Below are 21,458 nucleotides of genomic sequence, written 5' to 3' on the forward strand. Positions count from 1 at the left end.
ACAATACTGTAGGGGTGATCTTTGATGGTTCCACAAAATGTAGAGATTTTGATAGTTTATTATCAGTTATGTGGATGTTAATGATTAAGTGAACAGCTTAAACACTCTGGTAAGTTCCCAAAAAGTACGCAATTTTACTTTAGTGCAGCCTTTAAAACGAGGTAAAGACAATATTTATGCCACATAAAGTATCCACAATCTAAGATGATAATAAAATCAATGTATTATATATATATGGCCCAGACTTATTTCAGCTGGACGTAACAGGAACTGTGATTTTTTAAATTTCTCTTTTGGAGTCTTTTCTCTTCTTCATCGTCGATGTTGAGAGTAATTAATATCAGCGATATAATACACATGGACACGAGTATTGTATTACTATAAACATCCTTTTCTCTTTTTGTTTCTATGATTAATATTCTTGATAATACATTTTTATTTGGGTATGATTAGGATTTTATTTAACACAGTTCGTTTTTGATTCACTTGTATTTACAGGATTGATCAAATATCTTGGACAATAGTAATTGGCTCTAGAGCTGTGATGATTTACTGACTACTCAATCAACTAATTTGATTATCGATGAGAAAAATCTTAAGGATAAAAATAAATAAAAAGACATTTGAGGATGCCTGGGCCTTTGATATTGCAGCCTGTATTATTTGTTACAAATGAGTAAAGTCACTTACAGAGAATTGTACTTTTTATTATTAATCCAAACAATGAGCATGTTGAAAATATAAATGCTTAATATTTTCTCAAAAATATTTCCCATGTTATCTGCCTCTACAAACCATATTCTGCTCAAACAAAAACACGGTCTCAGACGTTCACGTACACAAAGACTGATGTAAAAAATATGCAAAATGTTTAGCAGGACAAGGAAGCAAACTATCGTTTCCCTATTAGGAGACAAACAACATGAAGCATCAAAGGTGAAGTTATATCAGTGTATATAAAACATCTTTCCATTCAAATACACATTCCACACATGGCACATATAATGTGTGACTAAAGCAGTCCAGCGTCTAATCAAATGTCACAAAAAGGCAGGTTTAATCACTACAATGAGAAGAGCTTTGTCCCCAATCGTTTGCGAATCATTTTTACTGATTACTGCAGTCCTTAGAAACTGAAATGATTTTTGATGTCTTTGATCTGTTTCATCATGTCGCCAATTTGCTGTCCCTGTTCTCGGAGGACATCCTGAACAACCTTCTTCTGGTGGGCATTGAGTGAGACGGTTGTCCTGGCTGCAGGCGCGTCCTTGTCCACTTGTGTCTTCTGGTAGTCCATCTTCATGTTCACCTGTTTGATGCAGTTATCCAGGTGTTTCAACTGATCGCTGATGGTCTGCAGCTCCTTCTTCATATCCTTTTCGCTGTTTGACAGTATTGGCAGTCGGCTTTGCAGGCTGCCAAGTACTCTTTTAACCCTGTTCATAATGGTTTCCTGGCGATACTTTGCATCTTCGTACTTATCAGCCAACCTCTCTGCTGCCTCTCTCAGAGTCATCCTCTCCTCCTTGCACAGAGCCATCTCTTCCAGCTGCTTGTTCTTCTGACCCGTCAGGAGTTTTACCCTCCTCTGCATCTCTTCGCGAGCCAAGTCCTGCTTGAGAATGTACTCCTCACTGAAGACCTGGGTGGCTCTGCTGAGGAGCTGCAGACACTCTGCAGGAGGCGGCGATGAGTCCTTGTCCCCAGCCTTGAGTACGATGGGATTGGTGGAGCTGCGTGCCAGGATGTTGCGGATGTGCTGCTCGAAGGAGTCCTCGGCCAGTCCGCGTAGAGGGGAGCTACCAGAGCCGGGACCTGGATGAGAACAAAGCAGGGGAGGCGAGGGAGGGCGAATGGAGCTCAGCAGGGGCAACAGGATGCATTCGAAGGTGTTGGTGATGCAGATCATGGTGGCGCCCAAGGAGAGGTCAGACACAATCAAAAAGCCACGAACTGGAGCCGACTGACTGGTGAGGAGAGGTCTGGTGCAAAGAATGTGCTCTACAATACATCGCTTCTCAGCAGCCAGCTCCTGGAGACTGTCCTTATCCTCTTCACCCGACTGGAGGAACTTCTGCAGCTTGTTGACCCAGATCAGCCCCACGCTGTGCACTCCTGCTTCATGGGTGCAGTGATACCGCTGCTGGCACAGAGGGTCCCTGTGCAGTCTGATTGGGCAGGTGAAATCAAACTCTTGTGGCTCCTCATCCTCTCCTGTGGCCACTTTGAGGGTGAGCTCCAGCTCAACGCACTCAAACACATAGAGAGACGGCACCGGTTCGGTACCTCGGATCCACTTTTCCACTGCTCCTGCCTCATCCTCTTCTTCAGACTCCAACACCACACAGTGGTACAGGGTGCCTGTTTCTGTGGCGATGACCAGGATACTAGGCACACATGGCAGGCAGAGGATGGCACAAGCATCATAGCCATAGTTGTCTTCTGCTGCAGGGTACATCGGAAGGGGGCCGGCGGGTTTGGTTAAAGTCACACTGTTTGACAGGCTCGTGTAGCTCAGATAGGTCTCCCCATTTTCGTAGAGGACGTACAGAGGATACACGAGCTGTTCTTTGATCCGTCCTCCCAGCTGCCGAGGTGGGGACGAGATCGGCCCGAAGTCAAACGCCACTGCTATCTCACCAAGAGACGCTGCGTAGGAGCGGGCCGGAGGGTTGAGGCTGCTGTCATCTTCCGACTGCGACACTGGCAGGACTCTGGCCGGCGTCTGGGGCGACTTCAAGCTGTAAAACCTGATGGTGTTGTCGGATGTGAGCAGCACTAAGTGGGGCTCGTCGGTCTCGCTGGGGTACCAAGCCGCCTGTCGCAGATTCACCGACGGTGAGCTGGTGAAGAACCGCTCCGCCACCGGGATGGTCTTGCAGTTGATTTCGCTCCTTCCGCCCTCGAACTCGGACCTCTTGCCCCACCGCTGTGGAAGCTCCAGCACCGAGACACCCCGCAGCCCGACGAGGGCGACGTGGTGCTGCGTCGGACTTAGCAACACCTGGCACACTTCGAAGAGAGGAGCGTTAATGCACAGCAGTGTTTGATAGTTCCCGCTGCTGTGACTCTCATCCGAGTTTAGCTGCCGCAAATTAGCCGTGTAGAACACGCGGTCTGCGTCGTCCCACACGAAAAAGTCCACACCCACACAGAAGGTGAGGTTTTTAGCGACCCCCCTTTCACCTGAGCTGGACTCCAAATCCAAATTCTCCCGTATTTTCCTGAAAATGCCATGGTTTGGTAAGCCATCCAGCCGCCGATCAGCACTGAATGCCGCCATCTTGATCCACCGTTGGTTTCAGGGGAAAACAGCCTATGGCAACTGTTTTACGACACCATACGTCATTTAACGTATTACGTTGGCCGGTGTCGTATATTTTGCAGAATCACCATGGCGTTGAAAGAGACTGCGGGGCTTTATGAGACACTGAAAACGGAATGGAACAAGAAAAACCCAAACCTGAGCAAATGTGGGGAAATACTGAGCAAACTTAAGGTAGCGGCGCATGTTTATTTGTCTGTTTGTTGGTTTTATGAGTCGAGCCAGGAACACTGCCTGTTTAGAGGCGATAGCGCTGTTAGCAAATGTAGCTAAGGGTGCTAACTTAGGCTAGCAGGCTAACGTCGTGTGTAGAGTTTTCTGATGGGCAAACTTTAGACACACACAATTGTATTCCTTTTTGAGTAGTGCCTTTAGGTTCATTCGTCTCAACTGCATGGTGTTGTTTTGCAGAAAGTTAATTGAACCATTTGAGGAGTAACGACAGTTCAAGTCATCACAGTCAGTGTTGCTAATGTTAACGTAATGTTACTACTTGCTAATTCACTGTCAAAGTAGTTTTAACCTGAAACTGACATCCAAAATAAACATTCGGGCAACAGTTAATTAACACCACAATGGTTTCCTCTTTTGCTCTATCATCAGCTATTGCTCATTATTAAGTTATATGCTGTAATTCTATCGTTTAGATTTATGTTTTGTTTTTCAAAACTGTCACCGGAAAAGCTGCCAGCAGGTATTTTAACTGCTATGAAGGATCACTGTCATCATCTTATGTTATGACTAAGAACTGGGTGAACACAAGCGACAGGTTAGGTTTAAGATTTTATAGAAAATTACAACACACATTTATCTTACAGGTCTCGTTACTGGAGCTGAACTTCTTACCTACCAGCGGGTCCGCGCTGACCAAGCAGCAGCTCATTTTAGCTCGTGAGTATTGATGGCAAGTCAGGTTGATGGACAACATAACAAAGTTATCAAACATATCCCTTATTAATATATTTGTTGTCTCTGTGTTCCAGGTGATGTCCTTGAAATTGGGGCCTTGTGGAGTATCCTCAAGAAGGACATCCCATCCTTTGAGAGATACATGGCCCAGCTTAAATGCTACTACTTTGATTACAAGTAATGTCACCTTCTTTGTCTTTCATGTGTACTAATATTTTGCTAAATAGTACTCACTGGAGATCTCTAACTTTGCTTTTTCTTTACCTTCTGTCATTAAGGGAAGAACTGCCAGAAGCTGCCTACATGCACCAGTTACTTGGACTGAACCTGCTCTTCCTGCTCTCACAGAACCGTGTATCTGAGTTTCACACAGAACTTGAGAGGCTGAGTGCACGAGATATTCAGACCAACGTCTACATCAGACACCCAGTGTCATTAGAGCAGGTGCTGCAATTTAACCCTCGACAAAAAAATATATTTAGGGTTTAGGGTAATATTATATTGATGTTCTATAGTGACTCAGTATCATGGGCAACATTTTGATCTGTTGGTCCAATTTCTAATTTGTAGTCTGAAGGTAGATATTACAAACTGATTGACACAATTTATTAAAATGTACCATCCAGATCAATGCAGCGCTCTTATTCTCTACATACATATAAGAATAACACAGTGTCAATAGTAACTTATATGTAAATGCCATCTTAATGTTTTCTATTCTCTAATGGGCTTTTCAGTACTTGATGGAGGGAAGCTACAACAAGGTCTTTCTTGCCAAAGGCAACATCCCTGCTGAGAGCTACACCTTTTTTATAGATATTCTGCTTGACACAATTCGGTAAGAACCAATATGGTAGCCATGTCTACTATCATTTCTACTTGTGTTCAATTGATACAGACCTTTCTGTGTCGTTATAACTAATGTGGATGTTGGTTTTCCCTGTGAAATCAATTTGTATTTTGTTCCAGGTCCCAGTGCATTATGTGGTCTTACAAATGCTTCAGTGATACCACGACTATGGAAAATACTGTCATATGTCATGATTGTTCATTAAAACAGTATGTCAGGACACCTTCAGCATAGTTATAATCATCTGTTTAAACACCATTCGAGACAGTATAATAAGCTGATAACTGATCGTTTAAGCTTTCTTACTATTTGGCTTAACACGTTCACCAAAAGAAATGTAACATCAAACACTATGATTTTCTCTGCGATAGCAAGGTGTCTTGATATATGAAAATTATGAACTCTCAAAGGAAACGACTTAATTTATTTTAATTTATCTGGAAGACCAGATGATGCCATTTATCTTTCAAAAGATAACTTCAACTAAAACTAGGATCTTTTTAAATTTCAGTGATGAGATCGCAGGTTGCATAGAGAAAGCATATGAGCAGATCCAGTTCAGTGAAGCCACCCGTGTGCTTTTCTTCAGTACCCCCAAAAAGATGACAGATTATGCCAAGAAGGTATGTATATTTTCATTTGGAAACCAAAGTTTGAAGTTGCAGGTTGATACCTTAAACATACCATTAGATATGTTTATTCATAATTTGTTTTAGCAAGGAATAGAAACAGCAAATTCAAGATGTGTTGTGCTGACAAAACCGGAAATTACATTTATTATTTCAAATGTGAAAAAGACTGACTGGAATGTCACCATCAGCCGTTGTTCAACAAGTTTATCTTATCTCATTTTTAAAATGAGAACAAAACCCCCTCTTGCCTACAAGGAATAACATGTCACTTCAATCTTGCTTTATTTCAGCGGGGATGGAGTTTGAGCCCAGATGGCTATTACTCTTTCACCAGTCAGCAGCAGCGGACAGAAGAGGTGACCATCCCCTCTACAGAGCTGGCACAACAGGTCATCGAATATGCACGACAGCTGGAAATGATTGTGTAATCCGCCCCCAGGAACACACTCAACCATGTACAGACACACTCAGACAAACGCCGCTGATCCAGTATACATCCAGTCAGCGGTTTCCCTGAGGAATATGAATACATTGATTGCCAGAATGGTTGATTTTGTTGCCCATACCTCAAAAATCAATCACCATTTCTTTTTCCTGTATTAAATCTGTCTGCAGGTCTTTCTGACTGACGGTTTGCTTTCATGTTAAAAGAATGGGAACAAAACAAAAAGTATCACCCGTGACCAGTCTATTCAGCCGTTGCTAGACATCTACCTGTTTATTGAAGACATTCAAGGGTTTAATGTTATTTTATACACAATGTAATTTCTCAAACATTACAGTTTTATGGCATTCCCAGCTGGTGATTGAAAAAAACAAGAACATCAAGTCCAACTACTGCATATAATACCCTTGGGTCTCTGCTGTTTTCCAGCTGTAAGAAAGTTAATTACTGTCGCCACCCTGTGACTTTGCCTTTCAGTGTCCACACAAAACTATCAACACGACTCAACATTTGTACCCAAATTCGAGCAAACCCTTTTTGTACACAAAGTTCATTTTCTCCTTAGTAGAGCCCACAGAAATGTATTGCCCTTGCCTTGTATCCTAGCAACAGAGAGAATTGCCATTGAAGTTTGAGTGTTTTCTAAATGGTAATGCCTCTTCCTCCCTAGATGGTTTGTAATCCAGTTGATCTTACAATGCAAATATTTGTCTGCAATAAATGCTTCAGAAAATAAACTTTTTGAATGGCTGTGCTGTCTTTTTTTTTACACTTCAACTAACTAACTTAACTTAACCTAACCTAACTTTCCAGGGAAGAAAGTAATTTAAAGGAAATTTTGTAAATGTATATCATTAATATCAGATATATTTTATTGTCTTCTCTCATTGGTGAGAATCTCCTCCCTCTGCCTGCTTCTCTCTCAAAGCAAACAAAGCTTCAAATCTTGGGGTGACCAAAGGAGGACCGGACATTTATTTTTGACATTTGTTGGACCTGTGGAAGAGATGAGCGAAGCTGTAACTGACTGATTTTTAAACAGTGGCATAAAACAAATGAAAGGAAAATACAAGGAAAAACAAAATGGGTCGCATTTATGTAATGAGAATTTCAAGCCTCATTCCTAAAAATTGGAGATGCTATGTAAATTCCAAATAAAAAAATGTGTCCCAACCTTTTTGGAATAAGGGTTTAACAGTTAACAAGTTGAGTGTAGCTCACCACTTTTGGATGTTTGGTTGTAAACCTTTCCCTGGGTTGTGTTTACAGAGCACCTTGACGGAACAGGACTGGTTCACTGTAAATGGGTGCCAACGTCCCTCGGTGTGTTCCGGAGGAACTGCAGGGGGGATGTCTGGCTCTTGTTTTTCATCCTGGCCATTCTTTCCATTCTTATCTTCTTTAGTAGTGAAGTTTCCTGCATTCTTATTGGGATGGTTTTGTTCCATTCCTTTGAGTTTGCCTTTTTCCTGAGGCTTAGTGGCAGTATGTAGAATTATAGTAACATTAAGTTTGTGCTGGACTTTCGACTTGACACTTGAATCTGCAGATGCGGCTGTTGTGTTATTGGCAGCATTGTTTGGGTCAGCTTTGACTAATGCTGCTTTCATATTGACTGTTTGTATGCCAGATGAAGTGTTCCCATTGGTGTCATTGTCAACTTTGTTATGTTGAGGTGTAAGATAGGCCTTATTGTGTATCTTGGTTGTGTTTTCTTCCATGGCAGTGCAGTCTTGCACTGTGATGACAGTGGCTTCAGCTGTTTCATCATCATCATCTCCTGGCATCTTTACATTTACGATGCCTGGTTTTGTGGCGGTGCTTTGCTCCAGAATGTTTTGAGCCTGGTGCAGAACTTTTGCTGAAGGTCCTGATTGCTGCTGGCTTAAGTTTCCAGTTACACCCTGAAGTTGCTGTAAAATATCTGACCTCAAAGCATCAGATTTTTCATCAGTTGTTTTTACACCATGACATGGCCCAGGTTTTGCAGGTGTAGCCTGCTGGAGCACTGGTTTTGTAGTACTGGTCTTTTTCTTCTGAGGTTTTGCAGGAGATGTGTGTTGTTGAGGCAACAATACAGCTGAGTGACATGGGTTATCTTTTACTGGGTCAGCATTCTGCAATATGTTCACAGCCTTGGTTATGCTTTGTTCTCTGTTTTGAGGGGCATCAACAGCAGGAACTTGGTGAATCCTTGTGAGCGGTGCCTCATTGCCACCGTCGGGTTGCATTTGGTGACTAGGAGGTGGAGAAGGGCCTAGTCCTTGACTAGTGTTGCCAGTTTTATTGAGGCTTCCAGTTAAATCATTTGCATCGCCATGGTTAAAGTCATTTTTAGCCACTGTGTCTTTTGTGGTACCATTTTCCTCCTTTTTTAAATGTTTTGACTTGTGAGTACCCATTGTTTTTATTCTTGTATTCATCCTGAAAAATAAAAGTGGTTTTATCAACAGACTTAGAGAATAAGTATGGTAACATTCTATTTATATATACACACAGAGTAAGGGTTAGGAGGGAAGATTTTTGAGGAATTGAGAATGAGACTCAAAAAATTACTTTGCTTACAAATAGCACCTTTAATCTCTTCTAATAAATTTGGTTTTAGTCTAGTGATATGGATGCTATATTTCCAGAAAATATGGTTAAAGTTAATAACAACAAATGTATACACCACAAATGATATGCTATGATAGTTTTTTCAATGTTTTATAAAAGGTACCCTATACAGTTTGGGGACTCTGCTGTCGGTAGTGGAAAGATCCTTGGAAGCCGTTTCTAACAATTTAAGTTGAAGTACCATGTCCAAATCACCAGGTGGCGGAACCCTTAAACTTTGTCCACAAATACAGTTGATTATCATCTTTGTATCTCTTTGTCATTTTGAGATAAGGCATTATGAATTCCAACATGCAGAGGGGATACAAGATGAACCAAGTAGGCCTACCTCTGGAATAACTGTCAAATCATCTTATCCTCAGACAAGCAAATATGTATATTTTTTAACAAAATAAGTTGTTAGGAATATCTTTATCCAGATTTTAATATATTTTTTTCTTATACATTTTTTTTCCTTTGATTGAAAATGCATCTGTCAGCACAGTAAACATCATGCTAAAGCTATATTCTGCCTCTATAGATTCCACCTTTTGTTGTACATTTAAATTTTTCCGCACTCAAGTTGAGGGTCTAAGGATAGAGGATGTCACTCACTGTACAGGTTGTGAAGCCCACTGCGGCAATATGATTGTGATTTAGGTCTATATAGATAAAATTGATTTATGTTGCATTTAAGTTATGATACAGTTTTAACTTGAATAGTTTAAGGAATTTAATCGTCTTAAGATTGTATCTAAATACATGGCAATTTCAAACTGGAGGGGACGGATGTCTTTAAAGTCAGCGAAAAAAGATATTGGCATGATTTTTCACTTACAAACACTGAAAAAAGACTGTGATGTAATAATTCATACATGAAGAGGTTCATTTCACTTTGGGATATATTGTAAAGTTTGATTTTGACTTACCACTGAAACTCCCAAATGGATTATAGAAAGATAGGGCAAAAAGGGTTTCCGGTTAGTTCATAGAACAATAGATTAGTTGACATATTTTTTTAAAAGTTAGCATCGCTCTAGTTCCCTCGACACAAAGCCTTCCGGATTTTTGAATTAGACTTTGGATTATCACCAGGAATAAGCTCTGTGACAAACACAAGTTTATGATTCTTACACGTTTTGTTCATGAAGATCTTCAAAGATGAAGAAAACCACTTTTGTGTTATTTTCACTGCGTAAATTAAATCTATAGAAGTAATAAACTCATGTTAGGCTCTAAACAGAATATGCTGTCACACAACTTAAACGTCACCACCACACTAAGCACCTTACTACGTATTAACCACACACGTTTTCTATTAACTGATCACTTACAAGATGTAAAGAATAAAGTTACAATAGTTTGTAACTGAAGTCCGCTTGTAAAGACAGACTAGTGAGTAGATGAGTCTCCCTGTTCGGTGTGATGATGTTTAATGTCCATGGCAACGTCTGTAGTCTCGTTTAGCTACTTGTTAGCAACAGCCATTTCTAAGATACATCAGCACTTTAAATTGCAGCACATGTAATGATGTAATTTATGTTTAAGAACAAAACGTGTACATATATTAAGCTTGTGGTAACCACAGGCCTTAGTTCAGGCATTTAACCAAAAGCCCATTCAAAAAAACTCACTGACTTTGAGAAAAGGCAACCGGATGTGCAAAAATGTTAACTGATTTCCGGATTTTAGGTGTACAGATTTTGAGTTAGCTCAACGTTTCCCGTTGGTTTTACAGAGAACATAACGTTACATATCTGTTGCGCTCGGTCTTTTGGTATATTCTGTGCAAAATAGGTAAAACTTGGAGTTAAAAATGGTTAATCAAAGATACGCACCCGGTTAGTTGATATCCTGACGTCACTTAGTTAGCTAACATCTGCCGTTGGTTCTGACCGTTAGCTGGTGAAATGGACGTTGGAGACATCAGTTTAACGTCTGATGTAATTAACTCGGTAGGTTTTTATTTTTTATTTTTTATTTTTTTATCATTTGACCCCTGTCAGGAGGAAGTGACACAATCTAACTTGAATTAAAAGAATTGAATATGTTTTTGTTATGTTGTTTGATCATATTAACCTACTTCAAATTTACTGGAAAAACGGTGACGTGTCGTTAGAAAGGGTTGGTAGAAGTTCGTCTGCGAGAGAAGGACAAACAAACTTTTCACATAAGAGGTTATAGGCTACAAATACATCTGCCTTGCATTACTGCATTATGATCGATGTTTATCAAAGGATAGTGATGATATCTAACAATATTATGACCCCAAAGGTAATGAGCCTGCATACTACTAACATCACCATGCGTCACTATGTTGGCATCAATTAACCATACCATTTTATAACTTTAAATTTGAGTATAAAAGTGACAGAACTGTCCAAAAGCCAATCATGACGCACATGCTTTCATATTATAAAGTCGCTGTCCTCGGTGCTGAAGTCCAGGTGGTCTGTGGCTAACTTACCTGAGTGATTGAATCACAGAAGGTTGACTAGAGTACATAAATTAACAACTTAACTTTGACAAAAGGGTTGAATTAAGAGTTTGCAGTTTTGTGAATGAAGCTGAGGGCGTTACTCTTTGAATCTTGAAGCTTCCCAATGTCTCTAGTGCCGGAAGCCCGGAAGCAGCCTGGATGTCGTGTTTTCCTGGTATGTTAACTAGAAATAATTAAATATCTTTCAGGAGCAAACCGTGTAAAACATCACTGGACATCACTGAAGAAGTACTATGTCACAGCAATGTTTGTCATTGTGAGCAGTACAATAACAAAGTGTTTATAAAATCTGGGCTCGTCCGGGATTTGAACCCGGGACCTCTCGCACCCTAAGCGAGAATCATACCCCTAGACCAACGAGCCACGTGACGTCAGGGCACATTTGTAGTCTCCACATTTCGAATATCTCTGAGGGGACCTGCGGCTGGTTGACCTGCGATTTGTATGATGTTTAACTATTTGTGCACCGTTACATGTCTGAAGCTTCAGTGCTTGCTAACGATGTATTACAATATAGATATATTGTATATATATATGAAAAATCTGGATTATTAAAACGTCATAATTATGGGATTATGAATTGCAATTACGAGATAAAACGTTGTAAAATTCTGACCTTTTAATCCCAAAACGTCGATTTTTTTTAAATCTAATAATGTGTCCCATAAATATGACTTTTTATCTCAATTCCGAGTTTTAAAAACTCCTTAATAAATATATATATTTTTTATTTTATAATATCGACTTCCTGTCCGATGATTATTATTTATGTTATTAACATTTCGACTTGACTATTTGTTTTGCTGTCTCAAAATAAAAATTAAAAAGATTTTTTTAAGAAATCGAATAATTATTACTAATGATTAAAATAAATAAAATGAAGATGCCTTTTCCTCACGTTTTTCTCTTTAATTGGCTGAAATGGTGTTCCGTCGTGTAAACCCCAAATCACACGCGTTTTTAAATCGAAGATGTGTTTTTTTTTTAGACGTGTTGCTGTCCGTGGTGCTGAAACCTTGCCAACACTGGGACCCTGTAGTTCCCACTGGAACAGATTGTGTTCGTTTCCTGCTCATGATACTACAAAAATAAGTCAAGAGTGAACTAGGACCACAAAAATAAATCAGACTTGTGCTAGGGGGATTAAAAAACAAATGCTAAGAAGCGATGAAGGGCAAATCTTCAGTATTTTTATTTTTTTACCTACATGGTTTGTTTGCCCCGTGATAATCAGGGGATCAACCGGAGGTCATTGATGGTTTTCCCAGCTTTTCATTGAGCACTCACGTCACTGCACGTACCAGCAACTCAGTGCTCACTTTCAATAATTTAAAACAGCATGGTAACACTGACAAAGCCTATAGCCCACCTAAAGCCACGATGCTGTCAATGATTAGTGCGGATGTGTTGGCACAGGGCAGGTAGAGTGAGAAAGGGAATAAGCGAGGGAGTGATTTGGAGCGAGAGAGAGAGAGAGAGAGAGAGAGAGAAGGAGGGAGGGAGGGAGGGAGGAAGGAAGGGAGGGAGGGAGAGAGAGAGAGAGAGGGAGGATGCTGCCAGCGGAAAATGGCTGCTGCAACCTCAAGCCTATCCTGATACACCGAAACGACATCAAGGTGGAGAGAGAGAGCGGAGAGCAAGAGAGAGAGAGGAAGAGAGAGAAAGATTAGGAAAATGAGAGCAGATAGAGAGAGAATATGAGTGAGTCTGTGAGTGTTTCCTGAAAGGAGGATAAAAAGAGAGAGAGAGAGAGGAGACCCTGGGGTGGGCTGCTGCAAGCGGCGGGCAACACCGAGCCATGGAGGGCGAGTAAGTCCTTACATTTTCATTTTTAACATTGCACATATATATTCAGCCATCCGAGCAAAGCGGGATAGAAAGAAACGCCACCGCCATCAGTGTTACACCAACCCAGCATCATGCACTATTCTCACAATCGGTGCTCTTACAAATTTAGCTGGCTGCCGAGAATAAAAACACCATTACGTAGTCTTGAATCAACAGCATACACCCCATTTCCGATATATCCACGCCAATATGTGCTACATGTTTTAAGCCACCTTACATGTGGGACTCTTGTGCTTTTTTTTTTTTTTTTTTTTTTTGCTTTTTTTTTTTTTTAAAGACGACTGGCACACACAATCTACACGCACAGGATTGAACAATAATAATAATAATAATAATTAGAATAATAATCCTGGAAACACAACAGACGCTATGCAACAATTCAGAAGTAAATGCGTGGTTAGCGATTGGTAAAAACAGTCACGAAATCAATGTGTAAAATGTATGGAGGGGGGGGGGGGGAGAAAGGCGAAATATGGCGAGTTTGGGGCCAGCATCGCGTCATTCAAGACATGGCTACAGTAAAACGAGGGAGGGATGGAGGCGTTGTGATTTTTATCAACGTGTCTCGGGGTTTCATTATGATTTTTTAAAGCCAAACTTTATGAATGAAATGTGATTTTTTCTCTCTCTCTCTCTCTCTCTCTCTCTCTCTCTCTCTCGCTCGCTCTCTCGCTCGCTCTCCCTCATCCTCACCCCTCCTCTCCTCCTTCCCTTTTCTAATCGGCCCCCTCCCCCCATCTCTCGTTTCCTCTCCATCCTCTCACCCACTCGTTCCCTTTTTCCTTCCCCCCCTTTCTCTCTCTCTCTCTCTCTCTCTCTCTTTTCTTCTTCACACGCGATCGCATTGTATTTACGGGCCCCCTTAATAAAAAAAATTTCCGGCAGGAAAAAAAAAAAAAAAGAATAATCTAAACGCGCAGAGCGATGTCGACGCCAGCCTCGCTCCGGCCCCCCATTCATAAAAAAATATAACATATTATCGGGGTGTGTTAATGAGTGCGTGCAGCAAGGGGCGGAATTGAGAAAAGGAGCGTCTGGGAAAAAAAATAAAATAAATAACTGCAACAATTAAAATTCAGTGTGATGTGAGAAATGACAAAAAAAGACGCGGCCGTGCATGCGATTCATGCACATGTCGAGCTGCGGTGCTGAATTATTCAGTCGGCTGGCGAGGGCAGAGCTTCTTTCTTTCTTTTTTTTTTTTTTTGCAAGGAAACCGGGGCCTCTGATGGCGAATGGGTGCGTTCATTGATACATCTATCTGGGAAACACTCATTCTTCCGTCCTCCCTCCTCCCGTTTAGCCATTTCTCTCAGCGCTGGCTTTCTTTCTATCCATTCGCTCCATAGTTCCTGTTATTCACACAGACGCACAGTGAACACGCTGCACATCTCCATCCTCGTGTGTTTCCTTCCCAGCAGCTGAAACGTTTTAAAAGAACCCCTCCTGGCATCTCTCGTGTATTTCCACATTTGTTTACCGTCATCACATGCTCATTAACATCCGATATAACTCATCCACGTGATAAAAAACCCGTCAATTCTGCCTTCTGTGTGTGAATTTCATCATGCAGTCTGAGTTCGACAGAGCTGAGACCTGTTCTGCATCTTTTTTCTTCTTGTCTCTCCATCATGAAAGTTGACCTCAGTGCGTTGATATTGCGCGTGTTTTCTGTGCCACTGTGTATCACTGCGTTGTTTAATCAGCCTGGGCCTCTTTTGCTCACTCTCTTGGCTTCCCTGACAGTGTGCGTGTTCGTGCAGTGGTGATGACACGTGATGACTCCAGTGGCGGATGGGTGCCCCTTGGAGGTGGCGGCCTCAGTCATGTGGTCATATGTAAGGGGCGGAGTCATGACGGCAGGGGGCGGAGAGAGTACATCATACGTGGAGAGCGGCTGCGAGATCGAGCAGTGAGTGTGTGCGTGTGTTATGGCTGTCTTTGGTGCCACGTTGCTCCTCAACACCGCCTGAAGACTGTAGATCCACTTGCATGTGAGGGCATGATGTGACGAAGGGGGGATTGCGTCTTTGGCTGGTGAACTAACTTCTTCTGTTTGGTGGGACTGCTGCTTGTGTCTTCAGCCGGTGTTGGAGTGCGCAGTGCAAAGGGGGTTAGTGTACAACAAGGTGAACCCCATCTTCCATCACTGGCGGGTAGAGGATCGAAAGTTTGGCCTTACGTTCCAGAGTCCTGCCGACGCCATCTCCTTTGAGAAAGGGCTGCAGGCCGTCTTAGACAAGCTCGACAGAGGTAGAGATACACGAGCCACATATAATACTCATTAGCTGGGCTATCCAGCAGCGCCTTAATCCTCTCTTTTCGTGTGATCAAGGTTCTGACTCGCCGTCGTCCTCCACCCCAGAAGAGGCTGACACCGAGGATGACGGACAAGCTGTGAGTATCTGAGGAGGTTATGTCTTCACCCATGTCTGTTTGTTGGTTGGTTGTTTGGTTTGTCAGCAGACTCAGACAAAAACTAGAGGACGGATTTCGATGAAACTTGCGTGGAGGATGGGTCTCGGCCCAAAACATACGTCATTTGCTTGTCAATTGGTTCTGGATAAACAGATGCTTTCAGTCCTTCAGTCAAACCCAATCCAGTATCAAACTTGATCATCCTGTATCACTCTGAATTCTAAACCATCCCTGACTCCTTAACCATGATTATAGTTCACCAGCTCTGGGATCCGCATCAAATTGTACTCGCTCATAGTTACCAGCCCCCTGAATACCCTTTTTTATTTTTATGTTATTCAAATCAAGATCCGTGCATTATTCAATGAGAATTAACAAAGCTGTCAAAACATGTTCCATCACCTCACGATGTGAAAATATCCTGGATCCATTCCTTTATCTGGATCCACAGCAAAAGTAAATGGGAACTATTTTTGGCTGAGACCCGTCCTCCATCAAAGTTTTGTAGAAATCTGTTCAGCAGTTTTTTTTGTAGTCCTGCTGACAAACCAACCATCCAACAAACAAGACACAGATCCAAACATCACCTCCCTAACGGAGGTAAAAAGGGCCATTTATGTTGACACTACGTCCCCAATGCAGTTATCGATGTGTTTGACTTGTGGGATGACATGAGGCCTCTGTTAGTCCCATACAGGAAGTGAGTCGTCATCCAACAGCAGAAAGGAGATGCTTCCCAAACCCATCACCATAGTGACGAGCGAGTCGTCGTCTACCTGCTTTGTGCGGTCGGAAGAGTTTAGTTTTGGATCCAGCCATGCTGTCACCACTCAGACGCCTGCTCAGGTAGCACAACAACATCTGCACAAAGTTGTGATAACAAGAAAGTATTGATTTTGATGTTCAGTTGATTTCTCTGTCTGTGTTCTATTCACACTTGCGAGCCCTGATGGGAATCACTGTGAATAGTTCTTAACGAGGGGTCTGGGAGCCTGCTGAGGGTCTAGCAGGTTGTTTCCTGCAGGATTAGTGCCATTTTACATTCATTTGTAGACATTAGAGCAATGACAAAACATGGGAAGGTGGACTGGTTGGTTGTTTTTCCTTGTCTCCGCCCTCAAGTCGACACACAAGACGTTTACTCCACATCAAAAGGAAGTAAATCAAAAATGGACCACTGACATCCTGTAGAAAGAAATCTTGTCAGGTTGGGGGGTTCTTGATCACTTGCGCGTCTATTTCAGATCTCGAATAGACGCGCAAGTGAACAGCAGTCTTCTGTAGCTGCTGCCACAGCACACACTGTTCCTGACTCACTCTGTAATCCTATACCCTCTCCACAGATCCACACCAGGCCAGGACAGCTTTCACAAATGACGGCTGTGTTGAATCCCCCAGCGCCCCCGCCCCCACCTCCTGCTCCACCTACTCCTCCTGTGGGTCCCCCGGCCTCATCTCCTCTGTCCCCCCTCTCGCCCACTATTTCTCTGCTGGAGGAGGGAGACCTGCGTAGTGTGGACCCTTGCAAAGACCTGTGGGGTTCTCGAGGTTATGAGGACTACCGACGGGCAGGTGCCACCAGGACTATGGTCGGCGGGCTGACCGGGGGTGTGGTTGTTGGTAGCGGAGGGAGTATGCAGGACAAGTCAGAGCTGTGCGTGGTCCGCTTCGAGAAGGAGCTGGCAGGAGTGGGGACGGCAGGCTGCGACGTGACAGTGAGCCTGGACAGCAAAGCTTCCCAGCGCCTGTCCTCGTCGTCGCCCACCTGTATGTCAATGCCCAACGCTGTGTCAGGCGTGTCCTCAGGAGCCGGCTCACCCCAGGAGACGGGCAAAGGCTCGCCCTCTCCCTGCTGCATCCACACCTCACTGGCCACGCCCCGGTCGCGGACTCGTAAGAGAGGAGGAGGGGCCAGCAGCAGTGACCAGGGGGTAATCTCCCCCGACGACGACAGCCCCTGTCCTCAGGGTTCATCGTCATGCTCATCTCGCTGTGTGTACTGCCGCTCTGTTTTCAGTGCTTCGGAGAATGGGCGGGGCCGCTGCAGAGATGCCCCAGACCCGGCCCTGCACTGCCTGCGCCAGTGGACCTGTGTGTGGTGTGCAGAGAGTCTGCTCTACCACTGCATGTCGGACTCTGAGGGAGAGTTCTGGGAGCCTTGCTCATGTGATGACTCATTGGGGGGCCACCCGCACCCCCTTTGCTGTGCCCGCTGGTTGGCCCTCCTGGCCCTGTCGCTCTTCGTGCCCTGCATGTGCTGCTACCTGCCTTTGCGCGCCTGCCTGCGGTGTGGGGAGAGGTGTGGCTGCTGTGGGGGAAAGCACAAGGCGGTCCGATGAGGCCAGGCTAGGGGGCGGGAGGGGTTCTCTGGACCAACGAGGTTTGGGTGTTGAAAGGAGAGAGCATCTGTAGGGAGGCGGGAGACGGAGCTGAGCAGGTGGAACAGTGCTCTCAGTAGACCCAGACCTCTGACGTGGCCCTCCAAAGCCCCATGGCCTTCCACTGCATTCCGCTCTTTCTCTTTTCAACCTGGGGCCTTCCTCACTGGTCCATGCCTGCTGAAGGTGCACCGCACTCAGACCAGGCTCTGTGGGAGTCATCTGGAGCCTTTCGTAGTGGATTTACTGAGGTTTGGCTGATCTCGAGTTAGCGATCAGAGACTTTATCACAGGAAGAGAGTGGCAGAGGCAATGATGATGTGTACACTGTTTCAAAATGTCTGTTTGTTTGTTTTTTATTTAGAAAGAAAAACACAAAAACAAGAGATGTTTATATATATGATTGTTATAATTTTAATTGGTATATTTTATTAAATGTACAACCTATTGACCGAATCCCCCAACGGCACACACTATCACATATTCACAAACATGAGATCTTGGGGACGTTATTTGTTTCATGTTGGCCTGTTTATCAGTCAGATGAACAGATGTCACCCTTTACCTCTAATTTTACCTCAGATGTTACTCAAACCCTGGTTAAGACATGAAAAAGAGAAGAGGGAGACAGGTTTGAGCACAAGTGAGTGCAGTCTTCAAGAAAAGTACGAGCATCTGAGACCACTAGTGTTAAAGTAGTAGACCACAGTGGTAGGAAAGGTTATCAAATGCAAAGGGACAATTATTGTTAAGGGAAGTTGCAATGACAACCACAAAGACTTAAAAGTCATAATGTGATTCATTATGGTCCTTTGTAACCAAACACAAGGTTATTTATAAAATCAAGAATGTGTGTCGGACATTAAACACCCTCACTTTACACATAGTTTTTTCATCTCTCCATGTATTTTCAATAGTAACCATAGAATGCATCACATCCCACCACTGTACTTGTTGAATCAGTCAAGGTGCTTACAACTGAGGCCTCTGAGCGAGTCTATTCTACCTAATGTACACAAACGACCTTACAGTCCCAACCCCAAAGAAAAACAAACCAGGACCCCGTGCTGACCAATCTGTAGATGCGTCTCGGCCTGTGAATGAGACGCCACCAAAAAAAAAAAAAAAAGAAAGATTAAGTGCAATGAACAATGTATTGAAGAGTATTTTTGTACCAGTTGCTCGCGTTAAGAACCTAAACGGAACTCGACAAAGTGTTGGAACTGAATCCCGTAGTGTGTTACTGTGTTCGACACCGAGCAGAAAAGATGAATAGGAACACAAACTTGTCTTTGAGCAGCGGCACGTAGCTCACAGGTGTGACATTTGAACGTGCGTGCTGTAGACTGTTGACCCTGTGATAAGAAAAGAGACACATTAACTTGAAAAAGATGAATGGCAGTAAGTCTTTGTTTGGGCACAGTGGCAGATGTGTTTGCTGAATGTTGCTTTAAGTATGAAGTCAAAAAAAAAAGGAAAAAAAAGCTGCTATTTTAAGTCCTGTTCCAAAAACCCCTAGTCAAACTTACCCGCCGCCTCTTAGCAATCTACGAGGCGGTGTGGCAGGATCAAACAATCCTTCAACGAGTTCTTATTCCACCCAAGGTGCTGAGGATGCTGAGGAGTGAGTGAGGAAGGTTTTAGTGAGCTCACAGCTCGGCTTTAAGATAAATTCACCCCAAGACATTTTTTGAAAAATGCTTCTGGTGATGAATCTTGTATTTCTGCGTCTATTTTGCTGATTGGTGGTAAATTCTTCTACTTCCAGTGAACAACTGGCAAAATGTAGACTAAAAACTATTTTCAGCGCAGCTCCAACGGATTCGTTAGCAGGAAGATTTTCAAAATCAAAATATGTGAACAGAAGGATCTTTTTTTTGTGTGACTGTGTGTGTGTGTGTGTGTGTGTGTGTGCAAATCCCTCAGAATCAAAGAATGGCCTTTTGTGCTGCCTTCACTTGCACCAGTGTTTAACAATCAAGCAAAGTGAATTATGTATATCAAAGAGGCAGAGACACAAGTTACTCTATAAAAATGTGACTCACAATTTTGTGTTGACCTGAAAAACTAATCTTTAGTGTTGATATCGGTCTCTTCTAGAGCGCCACTGATACTTGACTTTTGAGCTGATGCCGATATTAAGAAGTAAAAGATTCCGATATGGATATATCGGCCCTCAAATATGCTTATCGAACGCAAAAATGTGTAACAGAGGCAGGAGGCACATATTAGGCATCACACGCTGATACTGATCTATCTGTGATAGGCCAGTATCGGCCAAGAAATATCTCTTCTCCTACATGAAGAACTAACCATTGAATGCAACAAGCTAACATCTGGTTTTCTATATGTTGAAAGATGTCCTAAAAAATGTAAGAAATCAGGGTTAGATGTTGAGATAGTTAAATGGTGATGATTAATCACAAAATAACTCATGAAATGCGCTGAGCATCACGGAATGACGACATCCTGACAGCGTGAAAGAATCTGCGGGGGGGGATTTCTCTTTCTTTAAGATTTAAAGATGTGAATACATACAGCACACTCCGAAAGCCAGTGTTGACTCGTTATACCACAGTCCCTTCAAACAGAGGATCACCTGGTAGACCTTGAATTATGGCAGAATGAACCTTTTCAGAAGCTTCACCAGATTATTTACATTTTAGGTTTAGCCAAGAACTTTTTAGCCAAAGTGACTTAAAGTGAGTGAACAGGCAGCAGGGGTTCAGAGTCAGGTCACATGACCGCTGATGAACACGACCCACTGACCTCTCGCTTACGGGACGGTCGTCTTCACTACGAGGCCAGCCTTGGTCCGCTTAAAAAAAAACAAAAAAAACAAAAAAACCAAGACATCCTGTCACGATGGCGGGAAACACAAACTCAGTCGGTCACTAACCCTCCCTTCACACACACACACGCACACACAATCCCCCACAATTCTGCAATGCATAGACCTGCACACAGACACACACGTTCACTCGATGGTGCAGATATACAGAACTAGTAAAGCCATTGCACACAGTTTGCTACTCCTGGTTCAGAAACGGTGTTAAGAGTACAGTACTGACAGTCATGCGATCACAATTGCAGGCCCCATTCTTACATCTTAATAAATGTGCCTTTTGATTTGAGTAATCAATAACTTATGATTTCTAAGTAACTCTGTGTTAAGTACTATTTCCTTTTTTTGGTTATTGATTTCTGCCAATGTGCATATTTTCAAATGTACGTATTTATTAGTTTCAAAGTAATTAATGAGATATTACCTGTTTATTTATTTATTGAGATATTTATTCTGATTCTTTATTTTTTTGAGACAGGTTTTTATCTTCCGTGCTGTCTTACTTCTGACTTTGTGCCAATGTGCTGCTTTGAGGTGTTACATATCGTGGGTTTGTATCATTATTAAACCCTCACTCTATATTTTAAAATCAGTGTCAACTTCTCTCTCCCGCGTGCATGTCACCAACTCACTGTGCCTTTTTCCCCCAAACACTGTATGCAAGCTGTATTCTATAATCGTCCCACAATGCGAAGGAATTTGAAAAGAAGAAA

At 42.7% G+C, this 21,458-nt stretch overlaps 4 protein-coding genes and 1 non-coding gene across 6 annotated transcripts; 2 read left to right on the forward strand and 3 right to left on the reverse strand.

Annotated features, from left to right (window-relative positions):
* Window positions 1–686: 686 nt before the first annotated feature.
* On the reverse strand, window positions 687–3,328 carry nup88 (nucleoporin 88). Its single transcript, XM_030439310.1, has one exon. It carries the CDS (start codon window positions 3,281–3,283, stop codon window positions 1,127–1,129), a length of 2,157 nt encoding a protein of 718 aa, XP_030295170.1. The 5' UTR covers window positions 3,284–3,328; the 3' UTR covers window positions 687–1,126.
* A 14-nt stretch (window positions 3,329–3,342) lies between these two features.
* psmd8 (proteasome 26S subunit, non-ATPase 8) lies at window positions 3,343–6,898 on the forward strand. The gene is made up of 7 exons (XM_030439348.1): window positions 3,343–3,499; window positions 4,144–4,216; window positions 4,309–4,411; window positions 4,513–4,678; window positions 4,972–5,072; window positions 5,596–5,707; window positions 6,007–6,898. The coding sequence occupies exons 1-7, from the start codon at window positions 3,395–3,397 to the stop codon at window positions 6,142–6,144; spliced, it is 798 nt and encodes a 265-aa protein (XP_030295208.1). The 5' UTR covers window positions 3,343–3,394; the 3' UTR covers window positions 6,145–6,898.
* Window positions 6,415–11,246, reverse strand: LOC115595180 (uncharacterized). Its single transcript, XM_030439341.1, has 3 exons — window positions 11,224–11,246; window positions 7,383–8,585; window positions 6,415–7,157 (listed from the first exon to the last, which is right to left on the reverse strand). Exons 2-3 carry the CDS (start codon window positions 8,582–8,584, stop codon window positions 7,136–7,138), a joined length of 1,224 nt encoding a protein of 407 aa, XP_030295201.1. The 5' UTR covers window position 8,585; window positions 11,224–11,246; the 3' UTR covers window positions 6,415–7,135.
* Window positions 10,480–21,334, forward strand: spred3 (sprouty related EVH1 domain containing 3). Of its 2 annotated transcripts, none has more exons than XM_030439333.1 (6): window positions 10,480–10,711; window positions 14,851–15,016; window positions 15,189–15,357; window positions 15,440–15,501; window positions 16,210–16,368; window positions 16,866–21,334. In XM_030439333.1, exons 2-6 carry the CDS (start codon window positions 14,873–14,875, stop codon window positions 17,859–17,861), a joined length of 1,530 nt encoding a protein of 509 aa, XP_030295193.1. In that variant the 5' UTR covers window positions 10,480–10,711; window positions 14,851–14,872; the 3' UTR covers window positions 17,862–21,334. The 2 variants fall into 2 exon arrangements, with proteins under 2 accessions (XP_030295193.1, XP_030295183.1); XM_030439323.1 differs by lacking the exon at window positions 10,480–10,711 and adding an exon at window positions 12,780–13,065.
* On the reverse strand, window positions 11,548–11,619 carry trnap-agg (transfer RNA proline (anticodon AGG)). Its single transcript has one exon. It is a non-coding gene; the product is annotated as a tRNA-Pro (tRNA).
* Window positions 21,335–21,458: the final 124 nt, after the last annotated feature.

This window comes from Sparus aurata, chromosome 2, assembly GCF_900880675.1.
Source record: "Sparus aurata chromosome 2, fSpaAur1.1, whole genome shotgun sequence".
Taxonomy (NCBI): Eukaryota; Metazoa; Chordata; class Actinopteri; order Spariformes; family Sparidae; genus Sparus; species Sparus aurata.